We start from the raw sequence: 20282 nt of genomic DNA on the forward strand, positions 1-20282 counted from the left end.
CAGCAGCATACACAGATGCGCAGTAAAACAGGAGAGCTTTATGGTCCGAGTGGTGTGCAAGGACAACAAAAGAACACGAGTGTTGTGGGCCTCCCCGCTTGGCCCGCGCACGCCCGAGCTCAGGTGCGGGTGCAAAGCCGGTCGCCGTGCCTGGAAAGAGCTGCCCCCAGAGACGCGCCAGCGCCGCCTGCCCTCTGCGCACAGGTGCCCCAAGGGTCTGGGGACCAGAGGTCTGCAGAGCCGGCGCAGCTGAAGCGGAGGCCGCTGCATGCAGCGGGCCTGGGTGAGTGCGTGCGGCGGGCCGAGGGCAAGCAGGGGCCGGGCGGGCGACGGGAACATTGCCCCAACCCTGCAAACAGCCTCACGGGCTTCCTCGGCCTCAGTCCCATCCCTGAGAAGCGCTGGGGGCCGGCTGCCCCTCCCCGCAGGGCAGGCCCAGCGCCCCCAGCACATGCGGAGCGCCCTGTGGTCTGCGCGCCAGGCCTAGAGCTCCTCATAATCGCCGCCCCCGCGGAGGTGGCCGCCCGGGGCCCCGCCCCCCAGGAAGGCCTCCAGCTCGTCGACCGCAGGCCTCTCTGTGCCCCGCCGCCGCCGCCGCTCCTCCCGACCCTTGTCCTCCGCTTGGTCCCTGCTCTTCTTCCGCCGGCTCTTCTTCTTCACGGCCTTCTCTTCCTCCTGGGGGGGGGGGGGCGTGCAGCGTCACCCGGGGGCTGGGAGAGCTGGGCCCGCCCTGCCCAGGGGCACCCGGGAGGGCTCAGGGAGCGTGTGTACCTCTCTGCCCTTCTTCTTCTTCTTCTTCTTCTCCTTCGAGGGAGGCCTGCCCTCCTTATCTGCACGGATGAGACGCAGCCTCAGCTCCCCGTGGACCAGAGGCCAGGCCCTCCCCGGGCCTCCCGGACTGGTGTGAGCCTGGGAGTGGGCGGGTCTAGCAGAGGCCCTGAGCCGGGGTCCCAGTGTGAGCACAGCCCAGAGTGAACACCCAGCACCTGAAGCCTCTGCCCTGGGTCTGGGTGGGCCCCTGGCTACAAAGGCAACAGGAGCCGCTCCTGTGGACGGGCCGACACTTCAGCACCAGGACAGGCCCAGGAAGGTCCTTTCCTCCCCACTTTGGGGACGAGGCAGTTCCAGGACCGGCCCGGGTGACGCTGCTGGGCTCGAGCTGCCCAGGGTGGAGGCTGGGGATGAGGCAGGGAGCGGTGGAGCTGGCCAGGGTCGTCATGGAGCACATGGGGGCCCAGCAACGCAGGGCCGGACTGAGGGCTCAGAAGAGCTTACAGCAGCGCTGCCCACGCCGCCAAACGCCTCCCCTGTGGCCACTTGGTCAGCTGCCTCAGCTGCCCATCCTTCCAGCCTGGTCCTGGCCTGAAAGCCTGGGATGTCGTCAGAACACAGCCGGACCCCAAGCAGGGCAGAGAAAAAAGAAGAAACTGGGCTTCCGGCCCCGCGGGATGGCCTCGCTGCTTGCGCCCCTGTGCTCTGGGGCCCCCAGGTTCAAAGGCACAGGTAAGGGGGTCAGAAACATGGCCCCTGGCTGGGACACAGTACAAGTCACCAGTGCCGACGCTGTTGGATGGGGAGGGAGGGGCAGGCGTGTCGCCCCGCAGCTACCTTCCTCGCTGCTCTCCTTGTGGCCTGTGTTCTCCAGCCCCAACCCGAAGAGATCCGAGTCGTTCTTCAGTCTGAAGGAGGGGGCAGGGGGTTTGGGGGGCGGGGGCGGCTGGACAGGGCCGGCTTCCTCATCCGTCACGTCCGAGAGGTCCTCTCGCACCGGGAACTCACACTGGAGAAGGAGGGGGCAGGTGGGCCGCTGAGCCCCTCCCCAGTTCCCTGTCACGTGACTCCGTAAGGAGGCTCCTGCGCCGGCCCCGCACCAGGGGCTCACCCAGAGTGACGACAGCCCGAGCGGGGCAGCCGTGACGCCGAGGCCCCCCACCACATCCTCCCCAGAACGGGGGCAGCCTGGGCCTGGCACACGCAGCCCCCTGCGGGGCAGCCCTCCCGGCTCAGCCAGGCTGCCCTGACTCACGCCCCGCGAGACCCCTGCTGCGTTCTCGTGCCTCCCGTGCCTTTCTGCCATTCCCCACCCACCACTCGCCCTGGACTCGGAGGCAGCGTGGTGCCAAGATTGGTCCTCACCGCTCTCCGCTGAGCATCTGAGTCACTCTCAAAGTCAGGGTCGTCCATGACGAAGGAGAGCATCTGGGCGGCAATAGGCCCCTCGGGGTCACTCTCCGATGACACCTGCTTGTCCCCCCGGTCCTCCAGCCCCGGAGAGGAGCCCTCAGTGCCGCCTGGCCAGTGGGGCTCTGTGGCCTTGGGAGCTGCGTCCTGGTGTGGCCTCGAGGCCTTCGTGGAGGAACTGCAGGACACACAGGAGGGTCACGGAGCCTGAGGCTGCCCTCCCCCGCGGGACACCCCTTCCTTCCCACCCCCAACATACCGTTTGGTCCCTGGTTCAGAGCACTTCTGGGGGGCCAGGACGGTGGCCTCGTGGCGCCCTGCCGCCACCTCTTCCTCCTCGCTGGACAGAGTGATGTGCTCCCTGGGGATGGGGCCCGTGGGTGGCAGGGGCCTACTAGGCGGCTTATCTTCAAGGTCCACGTCGTCCTGGAAACCCGCCACCATTGGGTTCCCTCCTGGGGCCTCCCCATCACTGCAAAGGACAAGCGGGGCAGCCAGAGGTCACGAGTGGGGTACGGAGCACCCACCCTGATCACCAGGCCGCTCTGTGCCAGGCAAGGGCCCTGACGGCGGGGTTGTCCACCCTTGCATGGACGCAGCAAAGGGGGATGCACTTCGAGGGTGGCCTTGGGGGCTGTCCCGTGTAGGGGACCCACCACATTGCAGCAGAGCTGTGGCAAAGGTCGACAGGAGAGCAGGTGTGAGGTGGGCTGAGGAGAGGACAGAGATGCCCCTGTGCGGCGGGAAGCCACGGCGGGGCCCGCGGGTGGACACCTGAAGTGGGTGCCCTCCCGTGGGGCAGTGGGGTGAGGGGTGTGGGGCCCAGGGTGATGAGGGGCTCAGTGATGCCGGGGCCCTCCCTTGGCAGGGGCACAGTGCTGGCTTCGGCCTGGTATTTTGCACTTTGGGACACGCGGTGATGGTGGAGGCGGAGCGGCGGGCCTCACTTGGGCTCGGCACCGGGAAGGGAGAGTGTGCGCCGGGCCTCGAGCCTCTCCCGTGCGGCCCTGACCGGCCACCTGCTGCGGGAGAAGCTGACGGCAGCTCTTTGGCCCCAGGATTCCTCCTTCCACCCGGCCAAGGCTCTCAAGTGGCATCAGCCCGAGGAAGTCACTGACAGGAAGATGCCACCGACAGGCGGGTCACCGGCTCCCTGCTCCCTCCCTGCAGGTGTGAGGCTGCCCTTCCCGCAGCTCCTCAGGCCCAGCTCTGCTTCTGTCCCCAGAGCCCAGATGGGGTGCCTGTCCCCTCCGCCCGCCCAGTGCCAGGGAGGCAGCAGTCCACACCTGACGGGCCGAGGGCCAAGGCTGAGGACGGCAGCAGCTACCTGCCTGCCTTCCAGGCCCCGTGCTTACCTGTCACTGTCCTGCGGGACCTTGGCTCCAACTTTCTTTTCATCCTTTGGGGGGGCTACGTCCTCCAGGAAGCTGCGGTCAAGACTGTCGTCAGGAACAAAGTCCTCCACGTTCTGGACTCTTGCCGGGGCCTCTGAAGCTGGGGCCGGCTCTGTGGACAGCAGGCACCAACTCTTGCCCAGCGCCCAGCCCAGCCGGGTCCACCCCAGGCTGGGCCACAAGCAGGATGCTGTGTGGCTAGGCTGTGGGGCTGCCTGCCCAGCAGGAAGAAGGGGGACCCCATCCTGGCCGGCAAGGGCTCCCGGGGCCAGGGAGACAGGGCTGTGCCCCACTTGGGATGCCTGTGCCCACCTCCCGAGGGCTGCTTCTGGGGCCTACCTGGGGGTGAAGGGGCCACCTCGGCCGCCGGCGAGGTCCCGAACAGCCGCGAGATGATGCTGCGCCGGGGGGGTGCCGCGGGGACCAGGGGGTGTGCAGGGGCTGGCGGCGCCTCCGAGGGGCAGGGGGGCCCCAGGCAAGCCGAGGGGGCCTGGAGGGGCGGCTGCGGAGCCGGCTGGGGTGTGCTGGGGCTGGAGCTCCCCGTGGACACTGCACTCAGAGGCACCACAGGAGATGGGGAGCCCGAGGATGGACTCTGCCCGTTGGTGGCCAGCGGGGACGCGTGGCCACGGCTGCGGGCCTCCATCATCTCAAGGAAGCTGGGGGCAAACAGGGCAAGGGGTGAGAAAGCCACCTCCCTGCGCCTCCTCCTGAGGCTCCTCAGAGGCTGCTGCTGCTGTGCTGATGGGGACGGGGTGTCCCCGCTCTCAGGCTCAGAGCCCCTATCTGCCTTTCCAGGTTTCCCAGCGCAGGCTGGTGGCAAACACTGCAAGCGCCCCCAGGGCGGGGAGTGACAGGTGCGAACACCAACACTGGCTGGGAGTCTCTTCCCTCAAGTGGAAGGGTGCGCGTGTGCAGACAGGCAGGCTTTGCTGTGCCCCCGCTCTATGCCCCCTGACCCTGTTTCTAGAACCCACCTACAGGGACAGGCTGCAACCCTCCCAGACAGGGAGGGGCCTAGACCCGGGCAGCCTGGGCCCGACCGTCCCACTGGCTGAGGACCCTGGTGTCACCTAGGCCTGTAGCAGGGCCCTCCTCCCGTGGGGTGGGCTTTCAAACAGAAGGTGTGGAATGGAGAGCCGGCCTGTGCTTGTGGGCCGGGGTCCCGGGGGGCTGGGGCGTCCGGGCCGGCCGGCCTCACCTCTAGGTTGGTATTTGGGTGAGGGGGTGGGGGGTGGGAGGAAGGACGGGCAAGGCACTGGGTCCTGGCGCAGGCTGGGAGCGGATCCGCCCCAGACCTCGTCCGGTCCCCCAGCTGCTCAGGGGAGGTCACAGGGACACCACAGCCGAGCCCCCCCGTGGTGCCGCCTTCTTCCAATGGCCTGGTCCCGGGGGCTGGCTGGGGACGGACGCTGTGGGGAGGCTCCAGATGCCACCTCCCCAGGGACCCTATGCTTGGTGACGCCGGGCGCCCAAGCTCTCCGTCAGAGGACACCTTGCAGGAGCTGGTCAGCCCCAGGGTGGCATCCACAGCAAGGCCAGCCTGGCAGACGGAGCAGGTGAACCCCCGCCCAGAATAACTCCTGCTGCCCCCCTCTCGCTGTTCCAGGACCAGCAGCTGGATCTTTCTCGGGAGACCCAAAGGCCCTTCCTCGAGTCCCTCTGGGGCAGCTGGGAGGTGCGAGGGTCCTGCCTGGGCCGCAGCCAGAGCCCGTGCTCCAGGCCGTGAGCACAGGTGGGGCAGCAGCCTGCGCCCCACCCCCCAGCCCCAACATTTGGATAATTCAACAAAACAAAGGAAGCACCTGTTTTTAGGGGTGGTTCAGGGTTAGGCCTTCCCCCACGAGCTGTGGAAGGCGGACGGGCCTGCTACCTGCTCTGGGCGCCCCAAAACCCTGCGAGGGCAGAGGAGGGCCTGCCCGGGGGCTGCTCCCCGCCCACTCGGCCATCCTGCTGGAAGTGGCAGGACAACGCCCCTTCCTCCACTATCAAGGGCCAGGAGATTTCGTTCCCACCCAACATGCCTTCCCAAGGTCAAGGAGCTCTCTCCACTGGCATCAACCTCGGAAACCTATGTCAAAACAGGGACGGGGCCTCGGCTGGAAAACGCCAGGGTGGCCGGTCTTGCTGGGGCCTGCGGTGGACACGTGGCCGGGTCAGCGGCTCCCCCTTCTGCATGCCAGGTGGCCGACAGGCGGGCCGGTCTGGACAGAGGCAGGCGGGGGCCAGGCAGCTAGAGCGCCTACAGCCGCACCGGGCCCGCACGCCGTGTTCCCTCCACCCCCGCAAGGCACGCAGCTGTCTGAGGGCAGCAGCTGCAGAAGCACCTCCGTGAACTGCTGGCCACGCTGTGTGCCCGTCACACCCGGTTAAAGCAGGCCGGGCCCGAAGTGCTCAGTGGGCGGGGGCGGCAGGGCCCTGGGGTGTCCAACCTCATATCCTCAGGGCCAGCAGGAGCCCGGTATCTGCTTCCCAAGAAGAGCCGAGGCCTGACAGCGTGGAGAGAGCCACCCTCACCCCCTTCCCATGGGGCCTGGACCACATTCAAAGCTGAAATGACTCCATTTCTTTGAGCAACACACCTCCACGCGGACAGATCTACCCGGGTGGGTGGCACTCAGGCTGTGGGCCCGCTGAGCGCACACCCGAGCTCAGAGGGAGGCCTGGCCCACAGGGTGCACGTGCCACCTGCCCGCAGAGCCCCGCCTGCAGGGTCTAAATGCTGAGGGCAGCCGCGGCCGACATACATGTCGTAGTTCTGGTCCTCGGTCTCCTGCTGCACGGACAACTCCTCCAGCGTGGCATCGATGTCCAGCTGGTTCGTCTCCAGCTGCCGCAGCAGCGTCTCTCTCTACAGAAAGGAAGCAGACCCCTGAGCCGGGACCGTCGCTGCGGTGAGCCACCCCTTCAGCCTGGCGCCCCTCTCGGCGGGCCCTTGATGGACAAAACCACCTGAAGCTGAGTGCCTGGAGCCGGGAGCCCGCACGGCCTCGCCCAGGGGGGCATGATGCCTCGGCTGCTCTGCCCGGCTCCAGGGGCAGAGGTCGTGATGCGAGCGAACCGCCCAGAGAGACAGCGCCCTGTTCACACAAGGTACCCCAAAGTGTAAGAAGCCCCAACACTTGCTGAAAACCACGCGCTTCCTGCCAGCCCCAGGCTCAGGACCAGCAGCGGCTTCCAGCTTCCATCCTGCCCGATGCCACCCCCCAACCCACGCTGCGGGCGTCTTCCTGCGAGTTGTGTGCACGTTTTACTTGGACAGAAAGTGAAAGGGACTCCTTCAGGCGACGAGGATCAACACCCAGGAAAGGGTGGCCAGCACGTCTGCGAGGTCTGGACACCCTGAAAACGCCCGCCGCCCTGGCCTGCAGAGGCCTCATCCCTTCAAAAGAAGGCGAGAGGAAAGGAAAGAGCCGCTCGCCCGCGTAAGTTCCACATCCTTCTGGAGAAGGGCCACGGGTCAATGTCCCAGTGACAAGCCGCGTGGGTGACACGTGCCCCGCCATGTGATGAGCAGGGCAGTCACCTCTGGGGTCTCGCGCACAAAAGCCCATCACCCATCTGAGGTCAGACAGACCCTGAGCCAGGCACGTCTGAAGAACTGTCACAGCCCAGCGCAGCCGCGGAAGAGTGACCGGCACGTGTGGGGTGGGCTGGGTGGGGCCCAGGACAGAGCTGGCGGGAGGTGCCGACAAAGCCTGGTTCTGTGGTCTTGATGGGAACGCGTGGGAACATGAGGCTGCAATTGGGAACTGAACCGGGGCACGGAACCCTCTGCGCCCTCTGCAAACCTACAACTGTTCCCAAATACGAAGGTCAATAACACCAAGAGCAAAGGGCTGCACAGTAGGCAGGGGCTTCTCGGGCCCATCCCGGCACCTGTCGCCAGAGAGGGGCCAGGTCCACAGCGGGGACACAGCGGCACGGCCACAGGGAGGATCCGAGGCGTCCTGATCTGGGTGCCGGGGCCGAGTGCACCTCCTCGGTGAGGACGGACACACGAGGGCCCCAGCAGGGGTCAGCGCAGAGGGTCACAGCTCCCGGGAAGAACATGCAAGGACACCCATGTTCTCCCGCAGCTGGTGGGTCCGTGGCTCCAGAAAGGCCCAGGTCCCAGACCACCAGGCAAGGGGAGGGGACAGGGTGGGCCATCCAGGGGCCGCCAGCATCCGCACACGGCATCCTAACTGACGGCCTCACTCCAACCAAACCACCAAGCTGCCCGCCCGCTCGGGCCCCGTCCCTGCGCCACAGCGGCCCTGGCAGATCAAGCCCCACGCCCCGCACACTGCCGGCAGGGCTCACCTGGAGCTGCAGGAATGGGATGTTGAAGAACCTGTGCAGGTACTTGAGCCCGAAGCTGTTCTTCATGGAGGACTCGGCGTAGCGGAAGTAAGAAGACCCTGGGGGCCTGTTCGTGAAAAGCACGGAGACATGAGACACGGTGGTGGCAGCGGGCAGCCTGGCCTGGCCCCTCCGGGCCGGGCCACCCTTGGCGCCAGCACCCCCTTGCAGGGCTGAGTCGCCTCCTGTGGGTGACGGGCTCATGGTCCACAGGCGGAGACCTGAAGTTCAGAGGGCTCTGCCTAGCCGGGCGCCCACCAGGGGATGCCTGGACCAGGAAGATGCTGCCTGCCTGCCCGGCAGGACCTCGAGGCACCATCCCCAGTGCCCGGCCCCGGCCTCAGAGATGGAGGGAGGCCGCCCCCACCTGGCACCTGGGACTGCTCGGTGCCAGGAAGCCAGGTGCCCACCCACACCCCGCCCTCCAGGTCTGCGTCCCCATCCCGGAGGGGCAGGGTGCGGGCCAGGCGGGGCAGGGAAGCCGGGGGAGCTGGCGCACCTGGGGACCCGAGGCCGTGCAGCTGGGTGGGCGGCCAGGGCTCGAGGCAGAGGAGGGCGCAAGCAGGAGCGTCCCAGGCGGACAGGCCGACCGCAGCAGCCGCGCCTGCGAGCTGGCACCCACCTGTCCAGGTTGTCGATGAAGTCTCGCGCGTCGTCGGGCAGGATGACGCGGTGCTCGCCCATGTCGCGGTAGTTCCCCAGCACGCACACAGGCACGTGCGTCGGCACTTTGGGAAGCTCCCGGAGAATGTAGTTGAAGGTCCTTGGGAGGCGCATGTGGGGAGAGACCCGCCTTAGCTTCCGCCCCCAGGGAACAGCGTGGCTGAATGGCCAGCATGCACACTGCCCACGGCCAGCCCTCAAGAAGCACTGAGTGGGCCAGCGCCCTCACCACTGCTTGGTGATGTCGAACATCATGACCACCCCGTTGCAGTTCTTGTACACGTCCAGGAACTCGGCATCCAGGGCCATCTCGGACTCCGCCTAGGGATGGGGGAATCGGGCCTCAGAGACGGTGCCCCAGGCCAGGTCCCACAGGCGAGCACCCGCCAGCTCCTGGGAAAGGCTGAACAGGACTTTTACAACTGAAAAGACAATGGCTATTTTCATTTTGGGAAAAAGAAACATAGACGCAAGGTTATCTGGGGTGGAGGCCACACCGTGCCTGCCCTCAGCTGAGGGTCTCCCGCAGTGGCCGTCGGCGGCGTCCCGACCTTGGGGCTCACAGACGCTCCACTCTGGGACAACTGAGCTGAAGAAATGCGTCGCAGAGCTGACGATGCACGTCCCAGAGAGCCGCCCAGAGCACACACACCAGGGAGGCTGCAGTGCTGGGGGCGGTGGCAGCATGCCCACAAAGACCACACAGACCTGGGCCAGGCGGCCACTGGATCTTCCTATCCTAAAAGGGAACCCTAAAGGCTGCCCGCCGTCAGGAGGCCGTCTACGGACGGGAGGACCCGGAGAGAAGGGCCCTTGGAAGCCGTCAGAAAGCTTTGCAGCTGGCCCCTGAATTCTTTGCGTCGAGGTGGCGGCCGTGGTGAGAGCCCTCTCGGAGCCACACTCATGCCCACGTGTGCCTGGGGCCACACCTGAAGGTGTGCCGATGCTTTTAACGGCTGAGGCCTTTGTAACACGGATATAAAATTTGGCCACTTCACCTAAATACCTCTCAGGTCACCCCAACTCCGAGTAGGGTCTGGCGGGCATCCCTGACACAGAGCAGCAGCTCAGGTGACCCCAGCCACCCCAACGCGACCAAGGGCAGCACGGGAGTGGCCACTGAGTGCACCTGAGTCCACCAGCACAGATGGAGTCCTCAGGAGGGCCAGGCCAGGCGGGAGGCAGAGGGGTCTGAAGAACAGATGCCTGCTCACAACCCCCCACCCGAATAGTGGGCCACGTGGGAACAGACGCAGCTCACCTCCTGGGGTTCATTCTCCATCTTCAAGGCATCGCCTCGCTTCTTGCATTTTCCTTAAGAAAAGACACAAAGTCACGGGGTGGAAATGCTGGGCCCAAGGATGGCCTGAGCAGGTAGCAGCCCCTCCTTGTGTCCCACTGCCCCCCATGCCCCTGCCCCCGCCTCCAGTAGGTGCCTTACGGGCTGGGGTTGGAGCCGCCGGGACCCTAGGGCAGGACATGGCCAGGACCCCAGGGAGGCCACGGAGGCTCCCTGAGCCGGTGCTGAGGGTGGACGAGCTGGGCTTGGGGCCAGGAAGCCGTGGAACCACCTGAGCAGTAAGAGCTCCCATGCCCAGCCTCCCTTCCCTCCATCTCAGACATTTCTGACAGGGGAGAAAGGACCACTCGTCACCCTAGGGTCCTGGGGCCCTCAGTCTCAGAGCAGCGGGCTAGGTGAAACCAACAAACTGGGGTTCGTTTATTAGAAGGCCGCCCTCTGCCTCTTCCACAGCCTCTCCCAGAACCTCTCACCACCCTCTGGTCCCGTCTCTGGAGGTGCCCCAGCTCAACGGACGCTGGCCACCTCGCGCCCTCCCAGTGGATGCCTGGGGCCATGGGGTCGAGGCCCGAGCACCACGACTGCCGACAGGTGTGGCCAAAGCCCAGGACGTGCCACCACCACCCAGCTGCGAGCAGAGCGGAACCTGGGCCGGCGCTCCTGGGAGGAGGGCCGGGCAGCCAGAGTTACGCCGCGCCCACGCCCGCCACGAGGGGCACCATCTCTCAGCCGCCGCCACCCCCCTCCAACTCGATGCCCTTTGCTGCTGTGGACGAGCCTCGGACCGTGTCCAACAGGGGACCAGTCAGGGTGGTAGAGAAGGCACGTTTCCTCCCCACTCTGCAGATGACACCAGATGACGGAGCCGTGGGGATGCTGGACGCTCATACGGAATGCTGCCCCTGCCCCTGGCCGCCAGCACACGAGCAAGCCTCCTCTCCACGCTGCAAGGAGCTCTGTGGTGAACAGCCACCCAGGGAACTGTGGCCAGCCCATCACTGCCCTTCCACGGGCGGGAAGTGGGGTGCTCGGAGGTTCCCAGAACAGGGCAGTGCCTGCCTCTGTACCATGAGGCCGTTCCCCCCACTGAAGACACGACATGCTGCTGCATGGAAGGGGTCCCGTCAGCAAAGACAGAGCCCATTCTGGACATGTGCATCCCGTCCCGAATGAGTGCGGACCCAGGGAGTCGGAGCCAGGCACGCGGGGCAAGGGTGCGGGATGTGCCGGGGCACGGAGGGCAGCCTGGCCCGAGCGACGGCTCCCCCTCACATCCGGGATGGCGGCTGGGCTGCAAGGGGCTGCTTCCTAGTGCTACCCGGCCACACGCACACAGGACGCAGTGCAAGCACGCTCTGGAGCACGAGGCCCCTCCAGGCACTGTGGGGTTTAAGGCATCCTGGGGGCAGTAGCCCCAGCATGGCGCTCGGGCTCAGGGCAGCAGCGTCCTCACCTGGCTCGATGGGTCCTCGGGACCCAAACCCACCTCCAAAGAACGTGGTGTAGGAGAGAGTGCGTGTCCTGCACCAGAAAACACAAGCTCATAGAAGACAACGTCCCTTTGTCCCTGAAGGACGGGAGGAGCTATAGCAGGCCTGCGGGGTCTGAGGCCGGGTCTGGGGGTCGGAGGTCAAACCTGCGAGGCCAGACCACGGTGTGCACAGGGCACTGGCCCCAGGAAGGAACACGAGCATCACACAGGAGGGGCCTGTGGCCTGTGTGCGAGGAGGAGATGAATGGGATGAGACGCTGGGGGCGAACGTGCCACGCCCCCACCCCGGCCCGCCTGCTGCACACAGGCACGGCCGTTTGGGGTCTGTGTGCGTGCTGGGGTCCCCGAAAGCTCAAGCCACCTCAGAAGCCAAGGACCCTTGGCCCTGGGCCCCGGGGCAGGAACAAGTGGGCTGCCACACCCATGGTGCTGCAGGAAGGACTCCCTGAACAGCCCCACAGAGCCTCTGGGTGTGGTCCGTGTCTGCCCTCCACGGCCACGTGCTCAGCTCAAGTGGGTGGAACAGGTGTTTCAAGAGCAAAGACCATGGTGCCCCGACTGGTCAGCACCGGGCGCTCCATCCTGGACCACACACCCGGAGCCCGACGGCACGCTCAGCACAGAGCCAGGCCTCCGATGGGCCCTGTGCCCAGGAGCCAGAGTCAAGGGAACGAGGCGCCAGGAGGCGGCAGAGGAGGGGCCGCCACCGAGGGAGAGAGGACAGCTGTTCTCCTCCACAGCGCAAGCAAAGCTTGAAAGAGAAAAGCACGCTCATAGGAGGATCTGACTTACCTTTGTCAACCACATCCCAGACTTCAACTTTCACGATATCATCAGTGGCTAGAATAGGGGAGAAACAGTCAGATGAGCATGCAGTGTGAACTGCCGGTTCCACAGATGGGCCGCGCGGATGTCACTGTCCCACTCGGTGCCTCCCCAGGGGCCCCAGCTCCCGCCCAGGGTGGCGGGTGCTGTGCCCAGGACACCCCTCCCTGGAAGGCAGGGAGCAATCTGGACACCTCCTCCGCTGACACGACCCCGTATCCCGAAGGGTCCCTGGGGCAGGCTCGCCCCCAGCCTGAACCCGGCCCCCGCTGGCCCCCGGCTTCTGCGGGAAGGCCCAGTCCCCGTGATTCTGCCCTGCTCCTTGGTAGAGGCCTCGGCTCCGCTGCTTGCGGGGGGCCAGGGCAGCAGGCTCTGGGATGGGCCAGTCTGGCATCAGGGCCTGTGCACGTGCCCGGGCTGTCAGCGGGTCCACCCACCACCCCAGGGATTCCGTGGGGAAAGGGGAGAGGCGGGGAACTGCCGGGCACCTGCCACCAAGCTGCAGGGCACAAGAAGTGCGCTGTCCCCGCCAACTTCACCCAGACCGGGAAGGGGTGCCCTAGGGAGTGAGGCTTCCCTGTGCAGCTGGTGGGCAGGGCAGCACGAATGTACATAGCTGTCCTACGTCGCGGCCTGGCCGTCCCTAGGAGCGAGCCGGAATGTCTACAAAGGCCCGTGTGCCCTGCTGTTGGCCCGCTGGATTTTTTTTTTCAGCGAAAAGGAATGTTTAAAATGGCTCAAAGGGCTTTTGCTTTCTGGCTCCTGGGCACGCAGAGTGGATTCTCTCCCTCCCAGCAGGGCGCCCCGTGGCCGCTGTCCCCAGGCGCGGAGTGGAGGTGCTGCCATTCTGCCTCCGGCCGGGTGGCCGCCAGGTGTGTTCTGCCCATCAGGCAGCCTCGCCAACAAACGCCCTCCCAGGACCCCGTGGGGACGGCACCTCACAACTGCCGCTGAGAGCCGGGCTCCAAGGCCCAAGGGGCCTCTGTCTGCCGCGGCCCAGCACGCACTGTGGCCGGGATGCTCCCTGCCCGGAGGCTCTGCCCCTGGGAGGTGGACCGAGTCTCCCACAGGACAGGGGACTTCAGGGCCACCCCAAAGCGGCTCTGATGAGCCCCCGAGTTCACGCGTGTGCGGTGTTCCTGTGGCGACCCCAGGCTGGGGGCGGGCAACGGGAGGAAGGCCCTACCCAGCAGGCCCCGCCCCTGGAAGCCCCGCCCCCCGCCGCCTCACTTTTGTAGCTCCAGTGGATGCTGGTGACCTGGATCTCCTGCGTGGGGATGTACTCCTCCACGAACTTCTTGCCCTGCAGCCGGTGCCACAGGGCTGTCTTGCCCGTGTTCCTGTCCCCTCGGATCACGATCTTCACTGTGGGGAGAAAGCACAGATGAGGCAGACAGTCAAGGCAAAAGGCAAACTTCCATTCCCCGAGCGGGTCCACGCATGGCTTCTCGTGCACAGACGTGGCCAGTGTGGCTGGCGAGCCAGGAGAGCTGGGTGAGGTGGGCTGGCCGGGAGCCCCCGCAGGGACGAGGCCGTGGGCACACGCTCGCTCCCTCGGGGCACCGGCAGCCCTGCTCTCCCCCAGGCCCCCGACCGACTTCCTCCGGGGCAGGTGGTCGACCTCGGGACCCTGCACTCGGGAACGCAGTGCTCCAGAGGTGGGTGCCCGTGGGACAGGTTGGGGCAGGCTGTGCTCACCTCTGCAGGCCCCATGGTTCCCACGTCCACTCTCACCCTCCTTTCCCAGAGCCCTGGCATCTTCGGGGCAGGATTCTGCAGGACGCAGGGCTCCTCAAGACCACATCTGGATCACAACAGGAAACCTGGATTCTACTCTGCTTGCTCAGCCGGTGTTTAGGAGCGTGTGCACGTGGAGGGCTGGGGGCAGCGTCTCCCCCACTGGCACCGGGCACCGGGCAGGGCCGGCGTGGTCTCCGTGTTTCTCACCCGGTCGTCCTGTAGGGCGCCGTCTTCTAAGTTTTCAATGTCTGGCACAAAGTCGTCCGTGACATCTTATGTTCTAGGCTTCGTGGTTGCTGCTGCGTACTCTTCATCCTCCCTGATATTTGTTTTGTCTTTTTAATTAACCTTCCCAGAGGCTCGTCTACTTGACCAGTCACGCACACACACCCTGTGTGTTTTGCTGGACGCCTCCACTGACCCTTCTTAGAAACCACTTGCTCCTGCGTTTTTCTTTGTCGTTTACTTCCTTTCTTTCTTGAGGTTTCTCCTCTTCTTCTCCTGGGTTTCACACCGTACTCTCGGGTCGACCAGCACAAGTGTGTGGGCTGTTCTCACTGGATTACAGATACTCCTCTGACCCATAAATTACTGAGAAATATTTCTAAGCTCCCCCGAACAGTTGTCCTCTTTGTTATTCCCATCCAGTCTGGCTCACTGTGGCCCCAGAACGTGGTTTTCGTGGCACGTACCCTCGGGGTCTGCTCGGACGGTCGGTTTTAGGAACGCTCCTTGGTGTGAGCGGGGCTGGGCGCAGACGCCTGCTCTTCACTGAGTCTTGCTCTCGCCCGGCCGGCTGTCTGACCTGCGCCCAGCATGAGTCCCCACAGCTCCGGCACGAGGACCCCACGGGTGCGGCTTCCTCGCGGCTGATACTGACCCACTGCGTGGTTCCACGACCCTGCTTTCGACCTTTCTATGCCATCGTGTGTTGGACGTGTCTCTTACACATCACACAGCCAGAAAGAAATCAAATCGCAGTCTCTCTTTCACTGGTGCGTCTGCCTGTTCACATTCCCTGGTTGCCAACAGCGGCGGGTAACCCCCTCCGCCACATGCGGTCATTTCCGGTCACTGCCGGGGCTCCCTCCCCTCTTTTCTGCCTCTTTCATGTTGGACGAGGGTTTTTTTAATTCCCCTTTTGCCTGGTATTTATTTGGAGGGTTTGAGATCTATTTCCTTTCTTAAATCTTTAACACACACCTCTGCTGCAGTGAAGCCTGAAGTTAACACGTGTCCTCGGCTCCCACTTAAACACACGCTGGTCAGCGCCATCGTGGGTTACACGCTGATTGCTAGCGCCTGGCTCCTCCTCCTGCGTTCCCCACGGTAGTCACGATGTTTGTTCACCCATTTCCGTGCTGACCTGTGCCTTGCAAACCTCCTCCATCTCCCGAGCTCCCTCTCCATCTGTCTGGAGTACCTCCTCCGGGACTTATTTCAGCAGGAACCTTCGCACAGAAACTGTCCAGCTGAGACCGGAGAGGGGCTTAATCGCACTCACTCACTTGGCGTAGATTTCTAGGCCGACCAGGATTTCCCCACAGGAACGTCTCCACACCATCACTGTCGGCGTGTTGTCAGGCTCTTGGCTGTCCCTCTGCTTGCACTGGTCGCTTCTACAATTCTCCTCTTTGACTTTGCTGTCCTGAAATTCCCATGATGTGTCCAACTCTGGGAGTCTGAAAGCCCTGGCCTTGGGTTTCTTGGAGTTTCACGTACTCCGGGAACTCCGGGAAGTCCTAGCCTGCATTTCTGCAGTAACTACCTCTTCTCCACCCCTGCTATTCTTTCCTTCTGAGACTCAGATCACATGTGTGTGGGCATCGCTCAGTTCTGGGCCCGCATCCCCCTGCCAGGTGCCAACTCCACCTTCAGCTATTACGCTGCTTCGCCCACCTGCCGGCTTTTTGTTTGCGTGACCGTGCTCTTTCATTTCTGCAGGGTCTCTTTGGTTCTTTTTTCAAACACGGCTTGTCAGTCCAGAGTCTTGATATAATCTTAGAACTGCTTCCTTCTTTTATATCTTTACCAATTTTAACATGTATTGATATTTGTTTTCTATTCTGTTTTGAGAATGAAAAGTCTTAATTTTCTCTCTCTTCAACTGAAATCCTTTTAAAATTTGAAATTTACTCTTCAAAAAAGTTAATTAGAAGAAACCGTACAACGTCAGAAATAAATAAAATGACCTGCTTTCATCCATTAAAAAAAGGAATTGGCCTCTACTTTTAAATTAAAAAGTCCAATCAATCTCAGAACCTTGGACACTGGCTGGGATAAGCTAAATAAGTGATCCACTGAAAAACCTGTAATTAAGATTCTCCCAAGAAGCGACGAGGAGCCCTTACTTAGGAAGCACGTGGCGCTTTACGCCAGGCGTTTTACTAAACAGAACAACTCTATTTCTATTCTACGTCTTTTCTTTTATTCTAAGTAAAGCTACAACGCAGAAGACCCAAGAATCTCTTCTACTCCGATCCAACAGTAATTCACTCACACGGCCACACATTTCCTGCAAGACAAGGAATCTTGCTTTTGTGTTTTCGTACAACAAAAAAAAAGCGCTTTATCTTGGATGCAAATGATGCAATCAATCACTCCGCAGGAGGCACAACTGAAATCCAGCGATGCCCTTTCTCCGTACCACCAGCAGGGGTCACTAGACACACGCCCAGCTGGCCACCTCCTCCTGGGCAGCCCCTCACCCCCACCGCAGCAGTGGCTCCTCTGCTCAGAGCCCTCTGAGGTGTCCCGTTCACAGAGTCCCCAGGACGGTGTGAGGGCCGCACTTCTGCGGCTTGGCCCCCCGTGCTTGTCTCCTGATCTCGCTCCGCTGTGACCCCTCGGCCCTTCTCCACGAGGCCCGCTCTGACCTTCTACGTAAAGTCCCAACCCCAGCCCCCACCCTGCTCCGTTCCTCCACCCTTCAGATGGGTGATATGGTTACCGCCTCATCATGCTTAGTGCCCACAGTCTGCCTTTCTACCCCCACTAGAATGGAAGCTCCACAAGGCAGAGACTGCCGTCTGGGTTTTCACTGATCTACGCTCAGTAAATATTTGCGAAGTAAATGAACGCTAGGGAAGGAAAACCTATAAATGAAAACGTGGCAGATCACGGGCAGCAAAGGCTCGGGAATTTGCAAATCGGCCCTGCTGGGGCAGGTCAAATAGTTTGCCAAACACAGCTGTTTATTTCCGAGAGAAAAAGCTCTCTTACCCAGAAACCAGCCTTTCAAAGGTTTCTTGGCAAGGAGGTGTTTAACTCCATTTTAAGTGCTAGCACTGAAATCCGACTGGCCAGGACTCTGGCTGTCCCAGCGTCTGGAGGCTTTCTCAGTAAGGAATGCAGCCTGGAGCAAGGGCACTCTGGACGAAACGCACAAGACCGGGCCTCCTCACTGGACCCAACACGGGTAGAAAGAGCAGACCAACACAGGTAGCATCCTTCCACTTAACACGCGAATGACTTCCAAACCATGGACAACGTCCAATGTCTCATTTGGGTTTTGATTCTAAACGGGATGTGTATGCTGGGACTCTGCATGGGTGTCACTTCTCATCGTCACAGCAATTTAAAAGAAAACGACTTATCTGCCCCAGGAGGACAAGGTTCTGTAAGAGACAATCATCAATTCTTACCCATAAAAGTCCTGAGTCTATAACTATCATATTGCTGGTTTGCTCTCCTAAGTAAGATGTTTTGGGAAATAAATATTAGAAATGTTCTATTCTACTGACTAATAAAAAAATTTTAAAGTTTCAAAATTGCAGTATTAGCCAACTACAGGGGCAGCATCACCCTGAAATGTCCTGTGGGCACAGCACCCCGTTTCTCTCAACTGCACCACCTTTCATTCATTTTGTTCCAGATCAGAATCTGCCCCCCCTCTCCCCAACTTCCTGAGGCAGGTCTCTTCTCTGGAAGGACTCCAATGTCCTTTCTACTTTTTTTTTTTTTTTTTGCGGTACGCGGGCCTCTCACTGTTGTGGCCTCTCCCGTTGCGGAGCACAGGCTCCGGACGCGCAGGCTCAGCGGCCATGGCTCACGGGCGCAGCCGCTCCGCGGCATGTGGGATCTTCCCGGACCGGGGCACGAACCCGTGTCCTCTGCATCGGCAGGCGGACTCTCAACCACTGCGCCACCAGGGAAGCCCCATCCTTTCTACTTTTTACTCCCGCCCACCCAGGACCAGGGGGTGTGCCCACCAGGGAGTGCTTTTCCAAAGGTGAACATTTTTCAGGTCCAGTTTCCAAAGGACTAAGATTAAGTTTTAAAAAATAATACCATAAATAGTAAAATTAAATAAGGGAACCAAAGGTGGATTGTAAAGACTTGTGTAAATGAGTATTTTGACTTACTATTATCCTCTTCTTGGAATGTGAGAGAAATACACACAAAATTGGGTAAAATACATGCAAAACGATCCCTCTTTTAAACCCGAAGTCTTTCCAATCAGTTTTTTAATATGGTACATTGTTACCAAAATCTGGGTCATCACAGAGACTGAAAGGCTCCCCTGAAAGTAGCAAAGGGAGGAATGTCCAGTATCTTGTAGCAATATATAGAAATACTTAAAAAGGAAAACAATTTAAAAGCAGAGAACATTAAAAAATCTTTAAATACCGCTAGCAAAAAGCCAGCAAGATGGAAAAACTTTAAAGAGGTCAAGAGGACGGTCAGCCTCTAGGAGCTACACAATTTACATAATTTATAACTGAGGACTGGAAACGACCTGGGCTTTCAGGGCATCTGGTAAATAACTTCTCTTTCCCGTAGGAGAAAAGAAATCTCTACAATAACAAGTAAGAGAGTAAGAGCCTGTGCCTTCTGGAGCTTTTCTAAATATATCCCTTACAAATGCTTCTTTTTAAAAAAAAGGGGGGGGGGTAAGAACGTGCGGTGTAGCTGACATTCCGTCTTCAAACGGGGTTCGAAGTCTACAAAGAAAAATCCCATAGCTCAAACTACCGAAGACGGCGGAGTCCTCCGCTCTCTTCTCTTGCGGGTGACCCCACGGTTCATGGATGGAGAGCTCCACCACCCACTTTAAGAAGCGTCATACACCACAGACTCTCCCCACGTTATGTAAGAATCCCTCTTAGACGAGGTCACCTGGGCCAATGAGGGTACCGCAGACGCACCAGGAACCGCCTAGACCAATTTCACTCGAATGTCCCACCGTGCCAGCATTCCTCGGGAATGACCCACAGGTCAGAGGGGAGCGCCGCGGGCCGAGGAGTCCACCTTCTGGCCCTGGGGTCCTCTAGGACCTCCTCTCCGGCCCGCATCACCTCCCAACCCCAAGGGAACGCCCCTGGGGCACCCGCAACGTGCCCGGCACAGGTAAGGGCTCAGCTCACCTGCACACAGACGGCGAGGCCCTCGGAGCGCGACGGGTCCCCCAGCGCTTCCCGGGCGAGGCCCGCCCCGGTTACCACAAGTCCTGGACGGCGCGGCTGGGGCCTGCGGACCCCGCGGGACGGCGCCCGCTGCACCCGTGCCCCCACTTTCCACGTGCCCCCGCAGGAACCCCACGCCGGGCTACACTCACTGTTGTACTGCACCCCCTTGGCGAAGCGCCTCTGCAGCGCCTGGTTCATGGACTGCAGCCCAGCCGGGATGTTCTTGTCGCGGCCCGGAGCCTGCTCCGACCCCACCAGCTTCTTGAGCGCGGAAAACATCTTCCCGCTCCCACGTCCGAGCCCGGCGCGGCTCCCGAGTTCAGCGGCAGCGGCGGCGGCTGCGCGGCGCGGATCGCACCATGTCCCGGGCCCCGGCGACTGGGCGCCTGCCTCGAGGGCGGCTCAGGGGCTCAGCCGCGGAGGATCAGCTTCGTCCCCCGCGGACCCCGGCGCGGCCGCTCTGCACTCGTCAGCGCCGCCATCTTGGCGCCGGCTCGGCGGGGCGCGCGGCTACGGGGCTCCGCGAGGGCCAGAGGAGTGCGGCGCGCGGAGGGGTGCGCGTGCGCAGAGCGCTACGGTCGCGGGGCGTGCGGCTACGGGGCGCCGCGAGGGCCACGGGCGTGTGGCGCGCGGAGGTGCGCTCTCGAGCCGGGCGGTGTAGGTGCGGGGCTTTGGACTCCGCAGTCCCGCCTTACGAACTGCCCCCAGGGTTTCAGCTCAGCTCAGAGCCCCGTCCGCATCCCCGCCCGGACCCCCTACTCACTCTTACCCCTGCACCCTCGGGCCCAGATCCACACCGAGCACCCCACTGCGCCGCAGACTTCCCAACGCTGTCCCCCACATCTGCGTCCCCTCAGGTGCCCCGCAATCCTGGAAAATTGTTTATTTGTGTAACCAATGACAGCATGGGGGCGGGGTGTGCTGGCGAGGCGGGT

At 62.4% G+C, this 20282-nt stretch overlaps 1 protein-coding gene across 3 annotated transcripts; it reads right to left on the reverse strand.

Moving 5' to 3' along the window:
• Nucleotides 1-18: 18 nt before the first annotated feature.
• RABL6 (RAB, member RAS oncogene family like 6) lies at nucleotides 19-20214 on the reverse strand. 3 transcript variants are annotated; one of them, XM_027104248.1, is made up of 16 exons: nucleotides 20117-20214; nucleotides 13430-13564; nucleotides 12167-12214; nucleotides 9844-9896; nucleotides 8812-8903; nucleotides 8542-8682; nucleotides 7881-7986; nucleotides 6323-6426; nucleotides 3915-4234; nucleotides 3537-3687; nucleotides 2838-2891; nucleotides 2441-2653; nucleotides 2137-2359; nucleotides 1609-1780; nucleotides 772-830; nucleotides 19-675 (listed from the first exon to the last, which is right to left on the reverse strand). In XM_027104248.1, the coding sequence occupies exons 4-16, from the start codon at nucleotides 9862-9864 to the stop codon at nucleotides 484-486; spliced, it is 1848 nt and encodes a 615-aa protein (XP_026960049.1). In that variant the 5' UTR covers nucleotides 9865-9896; nucleotides 12167-12214; nucleotides 13430-13564; nucleotides 20117-20214; the 3' UTR covers nucleotides 19-483. The 3 variants fall into 3 exon arrangements, with proteins under 3 accessions (XP_026960049.1, XP_026960047.1, XP_026960048.1); XM_027104246.1 differs by lacking the exon at nucleotides 20117-20214 and adding an exon at nucleotides 19497-19855; XM_027104247.1 differs by lacking the exons at nucleotides 2838-2891; nucleotides 20117-20214 and adding an exon at nucleotides 19497-19853.
• Between the last annotated feature and the right edge of the window lie 68 nt (nucleotides 20215-20282).

This window comes from Aethalodelphis obliquidens, unplaced genomic scaffold (genome assembly GCF_003676395.1).
Source record: "Aethalodelphis obliquidens isolate GAN/ISIS:26980383/991018 unplaced genomic scaffold, ASM367639v1 scaffold7, whole genome shotgun sequence".
NCBI classification, from domain to species: domain Eukaryota; kingdom Metazoa; phylum Chordata; class Mammalia; order Artiodactyla; family Delphinidae; genus Aethalodelphis; species Aethalodelphis obliquidens.